At 39.8% G+C, this 22927-nt stretch overlaps 1 protein-coding gene across 9 annotated transcripts in view; it reads left to right on the top strand.

Moving 5' to 3' along the window:
* UBE3D (ubiquitin protein ligase E3D) overlaps window positions 1-22927 on the top strand; it is a 186432-nt gene that overhangs the window by 43822 nt on the left and 119683 nt on the right. For 2 of the 9 annotated variants that reach the window (XR_010140185.1, XM_054556716.2), the window contains exon 9: window positions 8748-8849. Coding sequence is in view for 2 of the 3 variants with exons in the window: in XM_054556716.2 (XP_054412691.2) it covers window positions 8748-8849 (102 nt within the window). In the remaining variant the exon portion in view is untranslated. 9 annotated transcript variants of the gene reach the window in all.

Genomic DNA, 22927 nt, shown 5'->3' with positions numbered 1-22927 from the left:
TATTTATATATGAAGATTTATATATGGCTTTATATATATGAAGATTTATATACATATATATAAAGATTTACATATATATGTCTATATATCCTATTAGTTCCGTCCCTCTAGAGAGCCCTGACTAATACAGATTTTGGTACCAGGAGTGGTTCTAGAGGAACAGCATATTAAGGATGGAGTTCTTTCGTTGGTTTTGAGGTTTCTGGAGTTGGCTGATTAATGTGATTACATCCAAAAATGCTAAGGACTCTACTTCTGATAGCATGGAGAACACTGATAGTCCTTGGCATGAACTATATAGAGAGTTATGCAAAATAAATACATTTGACACTCCTGATTCACCGCTCATGAGAGGCAAGGAATTTAGTGACTCTATACATAATGCCTTTGACTGTATCAAGGAACATAATGAAGTTGGTTGGTTGCTCCTAAGTTCACTGGACAAAGTGATGAAATAAAATGATGAACTCAGGGATTCTAACTCCCAGCTTCAGAAACAGATACTGAGCCTCAAATCTGCTAAGATGGCCTTGAGTGAGAATCTTATCTCCTGTAGAGAAAGAGTTGAAATTGTGGAAAATCAGACACAAGATTTATCATGTGAGTGGCTGACCTGCAATGAAAAGTGTATGCACAGCCTCGCCAGGTGTCTACTGTTAAAGTGAAGGGATTAATTGGGAAAAAATGGGACCCTGCAATTTGGAATGGGGACGTGTGGGAGGACCCTGATGAAGCTGGGGACACTGAGCTTGTAAACTCCAATGAACCTTTCTTGCCAGAAGAAACAGCTTCCCCACCCCCAGTAGTGGCAACATCCCCTCCCCAATCCATGCTGTCATCAACCTTTCCTCCTTTGTCTGAGAAGATACACCCTTTACTGCCTGAGGCAACAGGCCTCCCCTGATGGCCTCCCCTGAGGCAGTTGCCAGGCAAGATAATGTTGATTCTCCTCAGGAGCCACCCCCAACACCTCTGTTTGCTTCTAGACCTATAACTGGACTAAAGTCCCGGCAGGCCCCTAGAGGTGAGGTTGACAGTGTGACCTATGAGGAGGTGTGTTACACTCGAAAATAACTGCTTGAGTTTTCTAATGTATATAAACAGAAATCTGGAAAACAGACATGGGAATGGATACTAAGGGTGTGGGATAATGGTGGAAGGAACATAGAGTTGGATCAGCCTGAATTTATTGATTTGGGCCCACTAATTAGGGACTCTGCATTTAATGTTGCAGCTTGGGGAGTTACAAAAGGTTCTAATAGTTTATTTGCTTGGTTAGCTAAAATATGGATTAAAAATGGCCCACTGTGAGTGAGCTGGAAATGCCTGATCTCTCTTGGTTTAATGTAGAGGAAGGGATCCAAAGGCTTAGGGAGATTGGGATGGTGGAGTGGATTAGTCTCTCTAGACCTACTCATCCTAGCTGGGAGGGTCCAGAAGGTGTACCCTTGACGAATGCTTTGCGAAATAGATTTGTGAAGGCAGCACCTTCATCTTTGAAGAGCCTGTAATTGCCTGTCTCTGTATATCAGATCTAACAGTGGGAACTGCAGTCACTCAACTACAAAATCTAAATACAATTGGAATAATTGGATCCCGAGGTGGCAGGGGCCAAGTGGTGGCACTCAGCTGTCAAAGGCAAGGTGGGCATACTACTGTAATGGACAGAAGAGGCAAAGCAGCAATCAGAATAATCTGACTCGTGTCGAGCTCTGGCATTAGCTAATTAAGATGTTCCTAGAAGTGATAGGAAGCCTACTGCATTCCTACTTAATTATATAAGCAGAGAACTTCCAGACTAATTTGAATTATAAAAGCAGAGAATCACAGTCCCTCAATCAGTTTCCAGACTTGAGCCAGTTTACAGACCCAGAACCCCTTGAATGAAGGGGAGGCCGGGTCCCCTTGAGGAAGGACCCCTCTACACTACTGACAATTTATGCTGTGAATCTTTCTCCCATCCTTCCCCAAGGAGAAATCCAGCCTTTTACCAGGCTAACTGTTCACTGGGGATAGGGAAATGATCAGACATTTCAGGGACTACTGGACGCTGGCTCTGAGCGGACGTTGATTCCAGGGGACCCAAAACATCATTGTGGTCCTCCAGTTAAAATAGGGGCTTATGGCGGTCAGGTAATTGATAGAGTTTTAGCTCAGGTCTGACTTACAGTGGGTCCATTGGGTCCCTGGACTCATCCTGTGGTCATTTCCCCAGTGCCAGAATGCAAAATTGGCATAGAGATACTTAACAACTGGCAGAACCCCCACATTGGCTCCCTGACTGTAGGGTGAGGGTCATAATGGTGGGAAAGGCCAAATGGAAACCATTAGAGCTGACTCTACCTAGAAAAATAGTAAATCAAAACCAATATTGCATCCCTGGAGGGACTGCTGAAATTAGTGCCACCACTTGAAAGACGCAGGGTTGGTGATTCCTACCACATCCCTGTTCAACTCTCTTATTTGGCCTGTGCAGAAGACAGATGGATCTTAGAGAACGACAGTGGATTATTGTAAGTGTAACCAAGTGGTGACTCCAGTTGCAACTGCAGTACCAGATGTGGTTTCATTGCTTGAGCAAATTAAGACATCTCCTGGTACTTGGTATGCAGTCATTGATTTGGCAAATGCCTTTTTCTCCACTCGTGTCCGTAAGTCCCACCAGAAGCAATTTGCCTTCAGCTGGCAAGGCCAGCAATATACCTTTATTTTCCTACCTCAGGGGTATATCAACTGTCCGTCTTTGTGTCATAATCCTATTTGGAGAAACCCTGATCACTTCCCTTCTGCAAGATATCACACTGGTTTGTTACATTGAGGACATTATGCTGATTGGATCCAGTGATCAAGAAGTAGCAAACACACTGGACTTATTGGTGAGAGATTTGCGTGCCAGAGGATGGAAAATAAATCCGATTAAAATTCAGGGAACTTCCACCTCAGTAAAATTTCCAGGGGTCCAGTGGTATGGGGCCTGTTGAGATATTCCTTCTAAGGTGAAGGAAAAGTTGCTGCATTTGGTCCCTCCTACAACCAACAAAGAGGCACAATGCCTGGTAGGCCTAGTAGGATTTTGGAGGCAACACATCTCTCATTTGGGCTTGTTACTCTGGCCTATTTATTGAGTTACCCAAAAGGCTGTCAGTTTTGGGTGGGGTCCAGAACAGGAGAAGGCTCTGCAACAGGTCCAGGCTGCTATGCAAGCTGCTCTGCCACTTGGACCATATAACCCAGCATATCCAGTGGTGCTTGAGGTGTCATTGGCAGTTAGGGATGCTGTTGGAGCCTTTGGCAGGCCCCCATAAGGGGGCCTCTGCTGTTAGCGGAGGCATCAAGATTTTGGAGCAAGGCCCTGCCATCTTCTGCAGATAACTATTCTCCTTTTGAGAAACAGGTCTTAGCCTGTTACTGGGCTTTGGTGAAAACTGGATATTTGACTATGAATCATCAGTCACCATGTGACCTGAACTGCCTATCATGAACTGGGTGCTTTCTGACCCATATAGCCATAAAGTGGGCCATGCACAGCAGCATTCCATCATCAAATGGAAGTGGTATATGCATGATTGGGCTCGAGCAGGTCCTGAAGGCACAAGTAAGTTACATGAGGAAGTGGCTCAAATGCCCATGGTCTCCACTCTTGCCACCCTGCCATCTTTTCCCCAGCCTACACCAGTGGCCTCATGGGGAGTTCCCTATGATCAGTTGACAGAGGAAGAGAAGACTAGGGCCTAGTTCACAAACAGTTCTGCACGATATGCGGATACCACCTGAAAGTGGACAGCTGCAGCACTACAGCCCCTTTCTAGGACATCCTTGAATGACAGCAGTGAAAGGAACTCTTCCCAGTGGGCAGAACTGGGAGCAGTGCACCTTGGATGGAAGGAGAAATGGCCAGATGTGCAATTATATACTGATTTGTGGGCTGTAGCCAATGGTTTGACATGGTCAGACATTTGGAAGAAGCATGATTGGAAAATTGGTGACAAAGAAATTAGGGGATGAGTTATGTGGATGCACCTCTCTGAGTGGTCAAAAACTGTAAAGATATTTGTATCCTATGTGAGAGCTTACCAACGGGTGACCTCAGCAGAGGAGGATTTTAATAATCAAGTGGATAGGACGACTCATTCTCAGCCTCTTTCCCCAGCCACCCCTGTCATTGCCCAATGGGTCCATGAACAAAGTGGCCATGGTGGCAGGGATGGAGGTTATGCATGGGCTCAGCAACATGGACTTCCACTCACCAAGGCAGACCTGGCTATGGCCACTGCTGAATGCCCAATTTGCCAGCAGCAGAGACCAACACTGAGCCCTTGATATGGCACCATTTTTTGGGGTGATCAGCCAGCTATTTGGTGGCAGGTTGATTATATTGGACCTCTTCCGTCATGGAAAGGGCAGAGGTTTGTCCTCAGTGGAACAGACACTTTGGATATGGATTTGCCTATCCTACACACAATGCTTCTGCAAGACTCCCATCTGTGAACTCATGGAATGCCTTATCCACCATCATGGTATTCCACACAGCATTGCCTCTGACTAAGGCACTCACTTTATGGCTAATGAAGTGCAGCAGTGGGCTCATGCTCATGAAACTCACTGATCTTACTGTGTTCCCCATCATCCTGAAGCAGCTGGATAGAACAGTGGAATGGCCTTTTGAAGTCATAATTACAACAGCAAGTAGGTAACAATACTTTGCAGGGCTGGGGCAAAGTTCTCCAGAAGGCTGTGTATGCTCTGAATCAGCATCCGATATATGGTAGTGTTTCTCCATAGCCAGGATTCATGGGTCCAGGAATTGAGGGGTGGAAGTGGAAGTGGCACCATTCACCATCACCCCTAGTGATCCATCCACTAGCAAAATTTTTGCTTCCTCTTCCCACAACATTACTTTCCACTGGCCTAGAGGTCTTAGTTCCAGCGGGAGCAACACTGCCACCAGGAGACAAAACAACGATTCCATTAAACTGGAAGTTAAGATTGCCACTTGGGCACTTTGGACTCCTCCTACCTTTAAGTCAACAGGCTAAGAAGGGAGTAACAGGATTGGCCGGGGTGATTGACCTGGACTGTCAAGATGAAATCAGTCTACTACTCCACAATGGAAGTAAGGAAGAGTATGCAAGAAATACAGGAGATCCATTAGGGCATCTCTTAGTATTACCTTGCCCTGTGATTAAGGTCAATGGGAAACTACAACAGCTCAATCCAGGCAGGGCTAGAAATGACCCAGACCCTTCAGGAGTGAAAGTTTGGTTCACTCTACCAGGAAAAAAACCACAACCTGCTGAGGTGCTTGCTGAAGGCAAAGGGAATACAGGCTGGGTAGTAGAAGAAGGTAGTCATCAATACCAGCTATGACCAGGTGACCAGTTGCAGAAACAAGGAATGTGTCGTGAGCATTTCCTTCTCCTTTTGTTAAAAACACGTTTGTGCATGTATACACTTGTACTAAGAAAATATCTTCATCTTATTTCCTTTTTTCCTTTATCATGTGACATAAAGTTTATTGACTTCATATCAGCTTTTAAGTATTGTTAAGTTTATGGAATAGAGGGTTGGGGATTGGTGCATTTCCGTTGTATGAAGGATAGTTGTATTATGTTAGGCATAATTATGACCTTATTATTGTTTTTATTTGAAGATTATGTATGATCTCAGGAGATGTGTATGGGTTCAAGTTGACAAGGGGTCGACTTGTGATGGTTAATACTAAGTATAAACTTGACTGGATGCAAAGTATTGACTCTGGGTGTGTCAGTGAGGGTGTTGCCAAAGGAGATTAACATTTGAGTCAGTGGGCTGGGAAAGGCAGATCTACCCTTAATCTGGGTGGGTACCATCTCATCAGCTGCCAGCATGGCTGGAATATAAAGCAGGCAGAAAAAAACATGAAAAGACTAGACTGGCTTTGCCTTCCAGCCTACATCTTTCTCCTATGCTGGATGCTTCTTGCCCTTGAACATTGGACTCCAGTTCTTCAGCTTTGGGACTCAGATTAGCTTCCTTGCTCCTCAGCTTACAGATGGCCTGTTGTGGGACCTTTTGATCATGTGAGTTAATACTCCTCAATAAACTCCCCTTTATATGTATATATCTGTTCTATTAGTTCCATCCCTCTAGAGAACCCTTACTAATACATTTGCCTGATGATTAATATTGCTATATTTACTTTTTAAAAAATTGTTCATTTGTTCTTTTTGTGTTTATTTTCACCTGTCTTATGTCATTTAATCAAGTGTATATTGCATTAAGATATACCTTATGAACTGCGTATAGCTGGATAGTTTAAAACTCCAGTAGGAGAGTCCTTCTATTTTAATAATGAATTTAATTATTCACATTTATTGTAATTTTGATGAATTTGGACATAGTTTGCTGTCTTTTAGATTGGTTGCCCTCTCTGTGTCATTTCTTTCTTCCGATGATTTGGAAGCAAAAAATAACTTTTTTATTTATTTCAAAATGATTATTTGTGATTAACCTTAAAATTTTAATACACATTTAAATTTACTATTTTTTTAACTGTCAATATTTAGATTTAATTAGTATTCATACTGTTCACTGGAACAAGGGCAGACTTGGAGATTCATGTTTGTCTTCTTGCTCCCTCCCCAACCTCCTCCCTTTCCTATGTTGGATCCTTTGTGATTCTGACGATATGATGTTTATATTTCTTAAAGAAATATTAAGCTGAAGCCCTCCTCCATTTGTCTACTCTCATGCATCATGACCATGAATGTTTTGTATCTTTATTATAAATACTTCCTTAAAAAGATAGGGTATTATTTGATATGTTCTCTTTTTGTGATTTTTTTCACTCAGTATTCTTTGATTTTTTAATTGATGAAGTATACTCTTTAACACTTCTTTTAACCTTGTACTATAGTCAATCTGTGAATATCTGAAAATTTATTATACCTATTCTGTCTCTCCAAAAACCTTTAGGATTTTCTTTTTATCCTTGGCTTTCTAAGATTTTATACAGATGTGTTTAAATGTGAGCGCTCACTCAAAATTTTCTCTTATGTCACAATCTCTTTTTACAGATACAGTATTTGCTCAATCTCTGTGAGAATAATATTTTTACTTAAAGTCTTGTTTTTTCTCTATTAATGTTTTCCTTGGGTGTTGGCTCTTCTGTTTTTGAAAACAAAGGTTGAGTTTGGTACCTCTCTTTCATGGTGGTGCATTTCCCAAATATTTGATTATTTCATTGGAATTCCTGCCCTGAAATGTAAACTTCATGTGAACCAGGACCATCTCTGTCTTGCTCAGCTAGATGAGTACTTATAAAAGTGCTCAAAGCATACAATTAGTGTTTATGCAGTGGTGCATGGTTTTCTGCTTATCTTTGTAATATTTGGTAATCATTATTTACCTATTGGTAACTAGGTTCTTGTTACCATAGCCTGCCTGTATGGATTAGTGAAAGATAACTCACAGGGTATACTAGCATGGATGTACCAGTTTGTCTTTTGACAATTTTCAAGTATTAAGAAAAAGGAAGTGGTTATTTTGCTGATTTTTATATTCATTATATGTAGAATCTTTACCTTTCCTTTCCTGAAGAGTATTATAAGAATTTGATGCACCTGCCTTAATACTTCACTCATTCTTAACACATTCCTCTGACACTGGAAATATTGTGACTATAGTCATATGTGTTCTCTTGTATTCAATTAGTAGATTTTTTTAAACTCCAAATGTCTTAGGGACAAGTTGACATCTAATAAATTAGTTTGGTTACTTTAGTTTGCCTGTTGCATATAACTACTTTTGTTTTATTTTTCCTCCTGCTATTGTTTGACTCTCTGCCCCCGAGGGAGGAAGAGAAGTAGGTAAACATGCTGTGAGTTATTTACTTTGTCATTTAAGGACATTAGTGTCTTTCTTTTTGGGTGTGACTGAACAAGCTGTAGACTTCCTGGCATGTTTTTGGCACATGGGGTGGTGTATTAACTATTTTAGTCCAATTGGCTAGAACTTTTTTCTAGTGGAAGTGTGGATTGCCAGATGGTAGTCTAAAAGGGGAAAATAGAAAATGTAACTATGGTTTTATTTCCTTGAGCATACACAAAAAAGTGGCATGTAATATTTTTAGAGTGTTTCTTCTTTCTAGCAATAGACACACATCTCTCTCAACACTTTGAAGTGTATTGTTTTTCATCCTCCCCTCCTGCCCACTCCAGCCAGTGTTTCACATCTTGGTGAGCACCAGCGGTTTTTTTACTGCTCCACAATTTTGTATTGGGGAAATAATTTATTTCATATATCACATTTTTTAGTTTGTTATCAGCATGTAGATGCTAAATATTAACTTTTTGGCTTTAGACTCTATATTAACTTCTGTAGTTTAAGTCTGCCAATTCATCAGTTCACCTGTGGCCTCATGTGCTCTAGACTGGGAGTAATTTAGCCTCACAGGAGACATTTGGCAATGTCTGGAGGCATTTTTAGTTGTCACAACTTGGGGAACTACTGGCGTCTAGTAAATAGGGATGCTCTTAAGCATCCTACAGTGCACAACAAAGAATTTTTCAACCCCAAATGCCAATAGTGCCAAATTTGAGAAACCCTAATCAAGACATCTGAAATCAAACTGTGTCTGCCTTTTCCCTCTGTGTGTTATATAGCCCACGATTTTCTTGAAATTGTATTTAGGCCAGCAAATAAGAAAATCTTACTATCACATGAGCCAAAATTTCTTTTTTCTTATTTTTTTACTTTTTTTGAGACAGGGTCTCACTTTGTCACCCAGGCTGGAGTGTAGTGGGTCAATCTCGGCTCACTGCAGCCTCAATCTTCTGGGCTCAAGCGATCCTCCCACCTCAGCCTCCCAGGTAGGTGGGATTACAGGTGCACATCACCACACCTAGCTACTTTTCGTATATTTTGTAGAGATGGGGTTTTGCCATGTTGCACAGACTTATCTCTAACTGCTGGGCTCAAGTGATTCATCCACCTTAACCTCCCAAAATATTGGGATTACAGGCATGAGCCACCACACCCGGTGAGCCAAAATTTCTATTAAATGTAATCCACTTTAACTTTGTTAGGATAAACAGAATAAGTGACAAAAACCATAAATGTTTATGTCATACTTCTCTTTTTCTGTATTGGAAATATGAAGAATAGATTTGTTTTTATTAAATACTGGTGAAGAATTTCATAGTTATCAAGCTCCTTGTTTTTATATTTTTAGGAGAAAAAGACTTAGGAGAATGCAATTAGTAGGGAGTAAAGAAGTGTTTTTTCTTGAAGCTAAAATTGAATTCTCTTCACTTTGTAAGTTACACGAGTCCTAGTATTGGTATTGGTAGTGGTTCTTTCCACCTTTTTCAAAGGATAAAATATCTAACTTAGGAATGTGGAAATTTGAGCTGAGAAGAACAATTCTGCATTTGACTATTATTAATAACATTTTCTCACAAAATATATTGAAGGAAAAATGATGATGAAATGTTATTTTCAGCTTTAGTAGAATATAGAGACTAAACTATAAACGAATTTTGTTTCTTTATTTTGCTACATATTGCTAAATATTGCCTCTAAAATAGATGTGTTGTTTTAGCTTAAGACAGTTTAAAAAATATGTTATTTTTTCCCAATGAAATAAAAACAAATGTAACCACACCCATATATATTTCATAGTCCTAGAATAGTATTAGTAGTTGTCTTTACTTGTAAACTAGTATTTCCTTATCTTTTTTTCTTTATTTCAGCAGGAAAATTGAAACTCTACTTAATTTTAAAAATTATGTTTAAAAGCACATAACACAAAATTTACCATTTTAACCATTTTTAAGTGTATATTTCAGTAGCATTAAGTATATTCTGTTGTTGTGAAACAGATCTCCAGAACATTTTTATCTTGCAAATCTGAAACTCCATACTCATTAAACCATAACCCTCTTTCCCACTCACCCCAGCCTCTGGTAACCACCATTCTACCTTCTACTTCTATGAATTTGACTATATTATAGTTCACTAGAGCTGCCATAGCAAAATACCACAGACTAGATGCCTTAAACAACAGACATTAATTTTTTTCTGGAGGCTAAAAGTCTAATTTTAGAGGGTAAAAGTCCAAGATCAAGGGTTGGTTTCTCATGAGGGCTGTCTTTCTGGCTTGTAAATGGCTGTTTTCTCTCTGTGTCCTTGCATGGCCTTTTCTCCTGCACATGTCAAAGGAGAGAGAGATCTCCTGTGTCTCTTCCTCTTCTGGTAAGGACAGCAGCCCTATTAGATTAGGGACCCATCTTTATGACCTTATTTAATCTTAGTGACCTCCTATCTCCAAATACAGGGACACTGGGGTCCTATCTCCAAATACAGGAAAAGCGGGGTCCTATCTCCAAATACGGGGACATTGGGGTTAGGGCTTCAACTTCTTAATTTGAAGGGACACAATTCAGTCCATAACGTTGGCTACTTTTTTTGTTTGTTTGTTTGTTTGTTTTTTGAAACAGAGTCTCACTCTGTCACTCAGGCTGGAGTGCAGTGGTGCTATCTCTGCTCACTGCAACCTCTGCCTCCCAAGTTCAAATGATTCTCCTGTCTCAGCCTCCCAAGTAGCTGGGATTACAGGCGTGAGCCATCATACCTGGCTAATTTTTGTATTTTTAGTAGAGATGGGGTTTCACCGTGTTGGCCAGGCTGGTCTCGAACTCCTGGCCTCAAGTGATACACCCATCTCAGCCTCCCAATGTGCTGGGATTATAGGTGTGAGCCACCGTGCCCGGCCAACATTGACTACTTTTTGATATCTTGTGTAAGCAGAATCATAGTGTTTGTCTTCTTGTGACTAGCTTATTTCATTTAGCATGGTGTCCTCAAGTTTTATTCACATAGTAGTATCTGACAGGATTTCCATCCTTTTAAAGGCTGAATATCATTCCATGGTATGTATATATCACATTTTGCTTATCTTTTCATCTGTCAGTGGACATTTCGGTTGCTTCTACCTCTTGGCTATTTTGCATAGTGCTGCTGTGAACATTGGTGTGCAAATATCTCTTTGAGGCCCTGTTTGCAATTCTTTTTTTTTTTCTTTTAATTAAAAAAAAGAGAGATAGCATCTTACTTTGTTGCCCAGGCTGGTCTTAAACCCCTAGTCTCAAGCGATCCTCCAAGCCTCAGCCTTCCAAAGTGCTGAGATTATGTGCATGAACCACCATGCTCAGTCTCAATTCTTTTGGATATATATCTAGAAGTGGGTTTGCTGGATTATGTGATAGTTCTATTTTTAATTGTTTGAGGAACCTTCATACTGTCTTTTATAGCAGTTGCAGCGTTTTACAATCCTATCAGAAGTACACAAGCAGTCCAGTTTCTCCACATCCTTGCTAGCGCTTGTTATTCTGGTTTTTTTTTAATAGTAGCCATCGTAATGGATGTGAGGTGATATCATTGTGGTTTAATTTGCATTTTTCTGATGATTAGTGATATCAAGCATCCTTTCGTGTTCGTTGGTTATTTGTATATCATTTTTGGAGAAATCTCTGTTTAAGTGCTTTGCCCCTTTTTAATCAAGTCCTTTTAATTTGTTATTGAGTTGTAGGAATGCTTTATATTCTGGATAATAATCCCTTATGAGTTGTGTGATTTGCAAAAATGTTCTCTCATTCTGGAGGTTGCTTTTTCACTTTGTTCATTGTGTCTTTTGATGCACAAAGGTTTTTAAGTGTGAGATAGTCCCATTTCTCTATTTTTGCTTTTGTTGCCTGTGCTTTTAGTGTCATTTCCAAGACATCATTGCCAAACTCTGCTTAATTCTGATACCCTGCACCTGATGTGGCAGAGACTGTCATTGCCTGAAATAACTTTGGAAATTAAATTGGGTGGTTTTGAGAAGATTTAGAGGAAATTGTCTTTTTGGTTGATTAAAAACAAAAGAAACAAAGGTTAATTATGCTGATTTTTTATCCAGCAGAGTATCTAAGACTATTATTTAATAGTTCTGTAACCTGCTGAAACACTTTATGCTAACTTATTTGAATAGTGTGTGAATATGATGCTGGAGTAAATGAATGAATGAATTGACAAGTGTCACCAAACCCTAAAGAACATTATTATTAAACAAAATTATTAAACAATCTCAAGTAAGTTTTTATTCCACTTCCCACTTAGGAGTCACAAGGTGACATTGTCAGTGCATCCCAATTGGGTACATTGACTTTGCAGCGTGGGATATACTTAAACTTCAGAAATGAATGTTCAAGTCTTACATTTTACAATTGAGAAATCTGAGGACAAAAAAGAGAAATAACCTTAGTTAGTCAGTGTGTTACTGACAAAACCAGAATTAGAGTTGGGTTGTCCTGATTTCAAATTCAGTGCTTTTCATTGTGTCATGTAGTCTCTCACCATAAAATATTAGGAGATCTGAAAAGGCCACTATGAATGTATATTTTTCCTCAAGAGAAATTCTCCTGGTAGTTTAGAATGTGTCGGACTTTTGATTACTCCCCAAAATTTACTGCTTACTATACTATATTCAGTGAAATTTATGCCTCTTAATCTGTACCATCAGTAGCAGAAACTTCTGATTTACAGTATGTTCATATCTGATGTTATAGATAGAATTTATGGGTACAAATGTGGTTTTCTTTAGAAGTCCAATGCCTTAGCTCCTTAGAACAAGAATCTATTGAATGGAAATTACTCTAAAGATACAGAGAAGTAGTTAGGTGCCTATGGAAAAATATAAATGCATCACTTGAAATCACTTTTCACATATTTGTCTGTTAGTATTATCACCAAAATCTATACATCTAGGGACCATTCATTATTAAGCAAATTAAGCACATACTTCTTTCATTTGTAAATGGCAAATATCTCCTTTAGACTTGGAAGTACAGTCATGAACTGCACAGTGACATTGCAATGACTGACTGCATATATGGCAGTGGTCCCATAAAATTATAATACTCTATCTTTCCTGTACCTTTTCTGTGTTTAGATATATTTAGATACATAAATAATTACCATTGTGTTACCGTTGCCTACAGTATTCAATGCAGTAATGTGTGCTATGGGTCTGTAGCCTAGGAATAATAGACTGTATCACTTAGGTTTGTCTGAGTACACTCCATGATGTTCACACAAAGACGAAATTGCCTAATAACACATTTCTCAGGATGTATCCACGTTGTTAAGTGACACATGACTGTACAATGGCCTAAACTAAAACTTGTTTTATTTGAAATTCCTATATTATCCATGAATCCAGTAGTAATCATAAAAGAAGAGACAGAAAATAAGACATATAATAAAAGTGAGCTTTTTTTTTAACTAGAAATTCCAGGTGTCCTATGAAAAGCAGTTATTCTCTTCAGATTGCTTCCTTGAGGAGAATCTGGTTTCTTTCTTTTGATGAAAAAATATGAGACAAATATAATCATGACCCGTGAGAATACAAATGGCTTGGGGACTGGGATTGGGTAGAGGATGGAAGGGAAATCTGTATATAAATTTGTTTCTTCTCTGTTCTATGTTTTCTAATCGTATGTGAGATAGTTTTATGAGTCAGACCTGAAGTAGTTGTCTTAACCTTTCATATGAGAAAGGTCTAAGTTTTTCTTTTTTCTCTTTTTTATTACCTCCTGCTATACTTGGTACTGTATTAATAAGTGATTTTGAAGCAGGAGAACAAAGATTTTGCCGAAAAGGAACTTACAGTCAAGTTAGGGCAACATGGTAAATACACCCCCAGCATTTATTCAAAAGACCAAAATCTATATAAATGCTAATGTCTTAGTCTGTTGTGCCGTATAGCACAAAATACCTGAGACTAGATAATTTATAAACAACAGAAATGTATTTATCTGGATTCTGGAGGCTGGGAAGTCTAAGATCAAAGTGCCAGCAGGTCTGATGTTTGGTGAGGGCCCCATGTCTGCTTCCAAGATGGTGCCTTGTTGCTATATCCTTACAGGATAGAAGGGATGGAAGGCCAAAAGGGCCCAGCTAGCCCCCACCAGCCTTTTTTTTTTTTTTGTGACAGAGTCTCACTCTGTCGCCCAGACTGGAGTGCAATGGCGCAATCTCGGCTCACTGCAACTTCTGCCTCCCGTGTTCAAGTGATTCTCCTGCCTCAGCCTCCCAAGTAGCTGGGATTACAGGTGCCCACTACCACGCCCAGCTAATTTTTGTATTTTTAGTAGAGACGAGGTTTCATCAGGTTGGCCAGGTTGGTCTCGAACTCCTGACCTCAGGTGATCCACCTGCCTTGGCCTCCCAAAGTGCTGGGATTACTGGGGTGAGCCAACACGCTTGGCCCACTAGCCCTTTTAAAAGGTGCTAATCTCATCCATGAGGGCAGAGCCATCATGGTCTAATCACCTCTCAAAAGCCCTACCTCTAAATACTGTTGCATTGGGAATTAAGTTTCAAAATGACTTTTGGAGAGGACACAAACATTCAAACCACAGCATCTACGGAACAGGTTTTCATGGAGAACAGTATTCGTTCACTGAATTAAAGAAAATAGAACAAAAGGTAGGAGGTACTGACCCCCACTCCACCCCTATTCCAGGAAAAACTGAAAAGAGCTGGGCAGCAAAAGCATCCACTTGTTCAAATAGTGGATTCTGGCTAATGGGAGAGTATGTGGCTCCCAGAGGGCTTGGGAAGGTGGGGTGGGGGTCAGACACCTACTGTAGAGATGCTCACATTTATTTCTTTCAAATATTAGTCTCTACTCAAGAGGGTTTTTTGGAAGAAAGGGTTCCACAGCTGAAAAAAAAATTAAGAATCACTGTGATATGACGTGATATTTAAGAATCTCTGTGATACGCGTTTCACCAGATTGTGCTTGAATCCACTGGGTTATGGCAAAGTTATGACTTGGAAAGCAACTACACTGAAGTTCTAGTTGTTAGAATGGTCTTCCTTTTATTTGAGAGAAATCTGCTTCCTAGACACTCTTCCAGAGCTGCTATTTTTTGAACATGATAGCTCTTCAGAGATTCAGGTAACCTGCTACTCTCTCCAGGCCAAACATTCTCAGATGGGGTGGCTTCAAGCTTTCCTTTCCTTGTACAATCTCTTTTTCCTTGTGGTCCTTCCGCTTTCCTGTTACCATCTTGATTGCCTGCAAGAAGATATAGCCTAGCATCCTGTTAATTTTGTGTAGTAAGAGGTGAACTAGAGAGAAGCTAAAGCTAAGGCTACATCCTACAAGGCTGCTGTAGGAAATTTATGTATAAAGGGTTAAGGCATTTTCAATGAAACTAGACAAAAGAAGCTGAATTGTAAGAATCCATAGAATCTGGACAACTAATAGAAAGGTTTTCAACCTCAGGTATTAGAGAAGGTCATTGATTCATTCAGCAAATACTTATTAAATGTGTACTCTTGTGCTAGGTATTAGGAATTTAATATTGAGCTAAAAGAGACCTTGTATCACAGACTTATTACAATCTAGCAGGAAAAATAAGTAAATGCAAAACTGCAAACTGATCAGTGCTATGATAAGGAGATAAATGGTGCTATGAGAACAAATCAGAGAGAGACCAACTGGGTCAGGATAGGAATCCATGAAGAATTGATGCTTGGGCTGGGCTCAGTGGCTGACGCCTGTAATTCCAGCACTTTGGGAAGCCAAGGCTAGCAGATCACCTGAGGTAGGGAGTTCCAGACCAGCCTGACCAACATGGAGAAACCCCATCTCTACTAAAAATGCAAGATTAGCCAGGTGTGGTGGTACATGCCTATAATCCTAGCTACTCAGGAGGCTGAGGCAGGAGAAACACTTGAACCCAGGAGGCGGAGGTTGCGGTAAGCCGAAATCACCCCATTGCACTTTAGCCTGGGCAACAAGAGCGAGACTCCGTCTCAAAAAAAAAAAAAAAAATAAAATAAAAAGAATTGATGCTTGACTGCTGCCTGAAAGATGAGAAGGAGTTTACTGTGAAGAGCTTCTAGGCAAGGGGTGGGAGGCAGTACAGTGAGTACAAGGGACGGGAAGGTCAGGGTGGCTGTAATAGAGAGAGAGAGAAACAGGCATAGAGTAGGGAAGAGACAGACCAACTCAGGGACCCAAAGGGACTTGAAAGAATTTAGTCTTTATCCTAAGAACAATAAGAACCAATTGACCATTTTATCCAGAGAGAAGCAAGAGGTGGTTTAATTTAAGCTTCAGAAAGATTGTTCTGACAGCCATCTAGAGAGTAGTTGGATTTGGGTAGATCAGCTAGGAAGCTATTGCAGTAGCCTAAGAGAAATTATTTTAGTTTGGACCTGGGTGATGGTAGCTGCAATAGATTTGAGAGATACTTAGTAAGTAAAATTGCGTACTTGATGATTGATTGGATTTGGGGAATGGGCCACTATATACTGGGATAGATAATATTGGAAGAAGATAAAGTTTTGGGAGAAGATAATTGGTTCACTTTTATACGTGTTGTTTGAGGTGCATTTGAGTTGTTCAAAAGAGAATAGCAAATAGAATGTTAATATATAGACCTGGGGTTCAAATGAAAGGTTGGGGCTGGATTTGTAAATTTGTGAGTCATCTGCATATTGGTCATAATTGAAGCCAACGGCATGGGTAAGATTATTTAGGAAGAAAGAATTGAAGACAGAGCAGTGAAGAACTCCCACATTTATAGGCTAATTGAAGGAGGGTGAGTCTGGAGAGGAGACAGAGGAGTGGTGAGACAGGAGGAAAACAACAGTGTTGCTTTTTAGAGGCTAAGGGAGGAAACTGCTTTAAGAAGGAGAAAGTGGTCAAACGCTGCTGAGAGAGAGGTCAGGTAAGATGTTGAATGTAAAACATGCATTGGATGTAGATTATAAAGGTTATTAGTGACTTTAACAGGAATTATCTTGGGTGCCTGGGATGGGAGCTGGGGTGGAATGGGTGAGCAGTGAGTGAGAGGTGATATGACAAATAGTAAGTGTGGACCACTGTTTCAGGAAGTTTGGCTGTGAAGGGCAGAACAGAGAGGAAGGGGATGGGAAGCTGACTTAAGGTAGGCAGGTGGGGTTAGACTGACTTGAGTCCATTTAAAAGCCAACAGGGGGCCAGGCGCAGTGGCTCATTCCTCTAATCCCAGCACTTTGGGAGGCCAAGGTGGGTGGATCACTTGAGGTCAGGAGTTCAAGACCAGCCTAACCAACATGGTGAAACCCCGTCTCTACTAAAAATACAAAAATTAGCTGGGTGTGGTGGTGTGCACCTATAGTCGCAGCTACTTGGGAGGCTAAGACAGGAGAACCACTTGAACCCAAGAGGCAGAGGTTGCCATGAGCCTAGATTGCGCCACTGCACTCCAGCCTGGATGACAGAGTGAGACTCTGTCTCAAAAAATAAAAAAGCCAACAGGGAAGGTCCTGTTGAGAAGAGGTTGATTACACATGAGAAAGAAGGTATGACTGATAAGGCAGGATTCCAGGACAAGATGGAAAGATCTGGTATTTCAAGCTCTGGTCGACCAACCAGCCTCAGAAGCAGGATAGCTCTCCTTTTGTAACAGGACAGGAGATCAGTATTGGAGTGGCTGGAATAGATTTGCATATAGGTTTTGAGAAGATGAAATACTTGTCCTCTGATGGCTTCTGTTTTATCTGTAAGATAGGAGTCAAGAGGGAGGAGGCACAAGAGGGAGAAGGGATGAAGGTAGTGGACAGTTGCAGATTTGAGGAGAATGGAGAAGATTTAAAATGGTCATTTGGAAAGGAGATGAGTGAGATGACCAGAAATGTGTGGACTTGGTAGGCATAGTTAATTGCCCATTTGAGGTTAATGATCACAAATTCATAGTGATATTAACCTTTCTTATGCTGTGACTTTTTCCAGCTTATCATCTACTAAGCACAAGTACAGAGAAAGCAGACAGTTGAGTTCATCAGGGTTAAAGTTTGGTTGTCCCCATGCAAAAAGTACTGTGTAACTCTTGTATTAAGTATTATTATAGTGATGGACTATAGAATCTGTGTGGCCTGTTTTAATGACTTAAGAGTTGGAAAGAGGCTGTAGTTTTTAATCACTTACTGAAACTTAGATCTGGTAGAAGAGAAAGCTTTTAATTATATATTTGAAGCTTAAAAATTTTTTAAATACCAAAGATTATTGATGGGAAATGATCCCCTTAAAATATATTAAGAAAAACTCTAATCCCTTAATGGAGTTTTAGCACTTATTCAGACACATGCCCTGAGTTAAATTTCCTCCCAGATTTTCCATATGATTTTTGTAATCCCATTTTGTAAGGAAATGTATTGGCCTAATGTGAGATGACAAGTATAAAGAAAAAGGTGCGTAATCTTTAGTGTCTGCCAGAATTTTAATTTGACATTTGTTATGTAAAGGAACTGCAATGTTCCTGTGGTTCTGCTTTTATTTTAGACACTGAGGTTGAAAAATGATCTTTGGATCCTAAAGTCAGCTGGAGTAGAGGGAAGAAGTCAGTTTCTTTCATTATCACTTGGGGACTTTTTATCCAGAGGGCTGCAAGAGCCCTCCAGGTGCATGCACCTCTATTGCAAAGCAAAATAAACGGAACATTTCATTATTGGAGTTCCCACTGTTAAGTCTAGCTGCTGCTGTAACATCCATTGTGGGAGGAAGTGCTTGTCCCAGGTACCTATGCAAGGCTTCAGGCCAAAGGCCTCTAGCAATAGCACTGTCTCCATGGGACACCCTCTGCCTCACTGCACAATATCGACTGCCAGGACCTTACTCTTGTCATTTTCTCTCCATGTCAGAGAAAATTCCCGTACTTAAAAAAATCAGTCGTTCCTAATTCCCCAGGTAAATGGTGAAGGCATTCTCCTTGTAAAATAATTTCAAGTCACAGGGTCAAGTTCAAATCCCTGGACTACCATTTCTAATTTCACTCCCGTCTATATTACCACTGTAACCAGGTTGCTGTGTATGTTTCCAGACCTTTACCTATGCATATACATATATTTATATATGCCCCTAGAAGTATATACAAAAACTATTGTGTTTTCCTTTTTCTTTTCTTTTATTTATTTATTTATTTTTAAGACAGAGTCTTTCTGTGTCGCCCAGGCTGGAATGCAGTGGCACCATCTCGGCTCACTGCAAGCTCTGCCTCCCGGGTTCATGCCATTCTCCTGCCTCAGCCTCACAAGTAGCTGGGACTACAGGCGCCTGCCACCACGCCCGGCTAATTTTTTGTATTTTTAGTAGAGACGGGGTTTCACCATGTTAGCCAGGCTGGTCTCAATCTCCTGGCCTCATGATCTGCCCGCCTCGGCCTCCCAAAGTACTGGGATTACAGGCGTGAACCACCGCACCCGGCCACGTTTTTCTTTAATATCATATACCATAGTGTCCTTTTGCAATTTATTTTTCACACAACATTATGTCTTCTCTGTACATTTAGGTGTATCTCATTCTTTAAACCTATATTCCATAATGTATTTCATGATTTATTTCATCATTCTATTAAAATTATTTTAAATTTTTCTTTGATACAATTCTGCAGTGAAGACCTTTGCACATGCCTTCTTGTGCACCTCTGCAACAGTTTCTTTAAAGTGGATGGAAAGAAGTGGTGGTGGTGTTCCTGGGGTATATTTATTTTACATTTTTAAAAACTTTGGAGTAATTTTAGAATTACTAAAATTTAGAAGTAATTTAGAAGAGTTGCAAAGTTAGTACAGATTGTTCCTGTGTACTCCTAACCCGTTTTCAGTTTCCCCTAATGTAAGATGATAATATTATCATGACATCTTTGTGAAAACTAAGAAACCAACATTGGTGCACTGCTATTAACTACATTTCAGACTTTATTCACATTTCACCAGGTCTTCCAGTAATGTCCTTTTTTCTATTCCAGGATCCAATTCATGATACCACATTGCATTAATTTGTCATATCTCCTTTGTCTTCTCTAGACTATGATAGTTTTTCCTTGTTTTTCATAAACTTGACAGTTTTGAGGAGTATTGGTTAGGCATTTTGTAGTATATCCCTTCATGCCTGATGTTTTTCTCATGATTAGACTGGGTTGTGGGTTTGGGGAAAATAGCATCACATCATATTAGGGTATCCACCTTCCATCACCGGCAATGTTAGTCTTGATTACTTAGCCAAGGTAGTGTTGGTCAGGTTTTTCCACCAAGCTACTCTTTTTCCCTTCCCATGCTGTATTCTTTGGAATTGAGTCACTAAATCCAGCCCACACTCAAAGGGGTAGGAGTGATAAGCTCTATTTCCTGGAGGAAAGTATTGTCTGTAGATTTTATTTGGAATTTTTATGCAAGAAAGATTTGTTTTTTCTCTATTGTTTGTTCATTCAATTATATCTTAAGGACTCATGTATATTTATTTTATAATTGGGGTTATAATCCATACTATGCTTTTATTTATTTATTTATTTATTTATTTTGTTGCTCAAATTGTTCCAGCTTTGGCCATTGGGAGTCTTTTGGGTTGACTCTCATGTCCCTTTGCCTAATCTCATACTTTTAATTTTTGAGCACCTCGTTGCTTCCTGATCTCACAAAATACTCCAGACTCACCTTATATTTTCCCATTTTCCCTGCCTCAGCCCAAGAATCAGCCATAAAAGAAGTTCTGGTTCTTTTTTATCAGTGAATAGAAGTGCTCCCTACTACTGATGTTTTTTGCTTTTTTGAGATGGAGTCTTGCTCTGTCTCCCAGGCTGGAGTGCGGTGGCATGATCTCAGCTCACTGCAACCTCCGCCTCCCAGTTCAAGCGATTCTCCTGCCTCACCCTCCCAGTAGCTGGGATTGCATGTGCCTGCCACCACACCTGGCTAATTTTTGTATTTTTAGTAGAGACGGGGTTTCCTCATGTTGGCCAGGCTGGTTTCCAAGTCCTGACCTCAAGTTATCCACTCGCCTTGGCCTCCCGAAGTGCTGGGATTACAGGCAGCCACCATGCCCAGCCCTACTGATGTTTTTAAAGGTTAAGAGCTACTGTCCAATTGCTCTCCTATGGGCTTTTCTAGTTGACGTGTTTGTTTTTCTCCTCATACCTGTTACAATACTTGATACTATCAGGCTTACTAATTTTGGCCTGATAAAATTGTACCTTTTTAAAATGATTGTTTCTCTGATTACTAGTGTGGTTGAACATCTCTGTTTATGTTTATTAGACATTTGAGCTTCCTTTTCTGTGAATAGCCTGTTTATGTTCCTTTGCTTACTTAAGTTGGTGACTGTGTGTGTGTGTGTGCGTGTGTGTTGTGTGTGATTGTTAGTATTAATCCTTTATCTGGTTTTGATGAGTAGTCCTTTTTTCACCCTATAACTTACTTTTAAATTATATTAATATCTTTTGACAAACAGAAGTTTTAAATTTTGATACTGTCACAATTGAAATTGAAGGCTTTTGCTTTTTTATCATGTTTAAGGAGATCTTTCTAGCATGTCCACGTATGCTTTTATTGCAATCATTTACTGAAACTGCTGAGTCAAAGATCTCAAATGAACACACCTGTTAAGCAAAATCATTTGCTTTTTCTCAATCCTTAGCATTTGGCTAAGGTTTCTTCTTGGAAGTGTTTGCCGTGGCATTCTCCTGGTTTGCCTCTGGCCTCTGATCTCTTCCCTTTCCGCTTTCTTTTGGCCTCTTCCCTTTCTCCTTCTCATTTATACTTTTTCCTGTAGCCTGCTAGCAGGGGATTCTCCCTGCCTTCTTCTTCCCCTTTGCTAAGCTCATCTGCTCCCATAAAGGAAACTCTAATTTCTGTTGAGTAAAAAATTCAAGTGTACATTTCAAGTCCTACCTTTCACTTAAGTTGTTTACGTCTCCCTCTTGTCTCTATGTTGTCTCTGCTGCGTATCCCACTAACTTCTCAAATTCAGTATGCCCAAGGTAGAAGAAACTCATTACCATTCCTGGCAAATATATCTTTCCTCTTATTTGTATGTCTACCAATGGCATCATGATTCTCCTAGTCACCTGGACTCAAAACCTGAAGTTTGTCTTTAATTGTTTCCCACTTCCCCCACATCCAACCTATTATGAAGTCATATTCACTCTGCCTTCAAAAGCTCCTTCACATCCATTCTTTCTTTTCTCTTCATCATTGCATCAACCTCGTTCAGGTGTTTGTCTCTCTTCATGTGGTGTTTACATGCATCTCTTCCACCTGTGTCACCTTGAATCCACCCAGCTTGGTCATTGCAATCATACCCCTGCCTCTGCCTGTCCCAAATCCTTATCTCCTTGGATTAGTATTAGAGGTCTTCTAGAGCCTGGCTCCAGTTTCATTCCCTAACCCTGCTTTCTCCTGTGTCTGTCATACTCTCTGTCATGTCCAATCAGAATGGAATACTGCTACTGCTCAAATATTAATTCATCTATGCAGGTCATATACACTTCACTGTGTTTGCTAAGAGCATATATTTACCCATGGGACTCTAAACTTTCTATTTCAATTAGAGTCTATTTTTTTGGTAATATTTCTGTAAGTAGGGGATTGATATATAAATTGGTGTTTTTAGTTATAAGTATTGCATGGGTAAGGTCTTCACTAACAAATATATTAAAATTTTTTCTTCTGTTATCCATGGCTAATAAATTATTTCTTACATCTTTGGGAATTAAATTAAAATAAACACATGCATACATAGAAGTTTATTTTAGGCCTTATGATTATTGTTTTACTCCTGTTTCCCTAGTGTCTGTTATTTCCATCATTTTTCTCCTTTCAGCAATTTCAAATAATACCTTTACTGGTGAAGTGACTTAACCTTGCTAATTTTATCACAGAGTTTGTTTCTAGATTAATGAAGTCAAAATAGGGAAATTGGCAAACATATAGTGTGTAGCACTGTGAATCTTATATGATCATGGAACTCTTTTTCATGAGAACCCTAGGTCCAGAGAATACACTTTTGAGAAATTCTACAAGAATATCCTGTATGTCAGTGGAGTGAATGTAGAAAGAGATTTCCCTGTTATTAATT

The sequence above is a fragment of the Pongo abelii genome, chromosome 5, assembly GCF_028885655.2.
Source record: "Pongo abelii isolate AG06213 chromosome 5, NHGRI_mPonAbe1-v2.0_pri, whole genome shotgun sequence".
NCBI classification, from domain to species: Eukaryota; Metazoa; Chordata; class Mammalia; order Primates; family Hominidae; genus Pongo; species Pongo abelii.
Note: the sequence above shows the minus strand (reverse complement) of the source record. Positions and strands in the feature narration are given on the sequence as shown.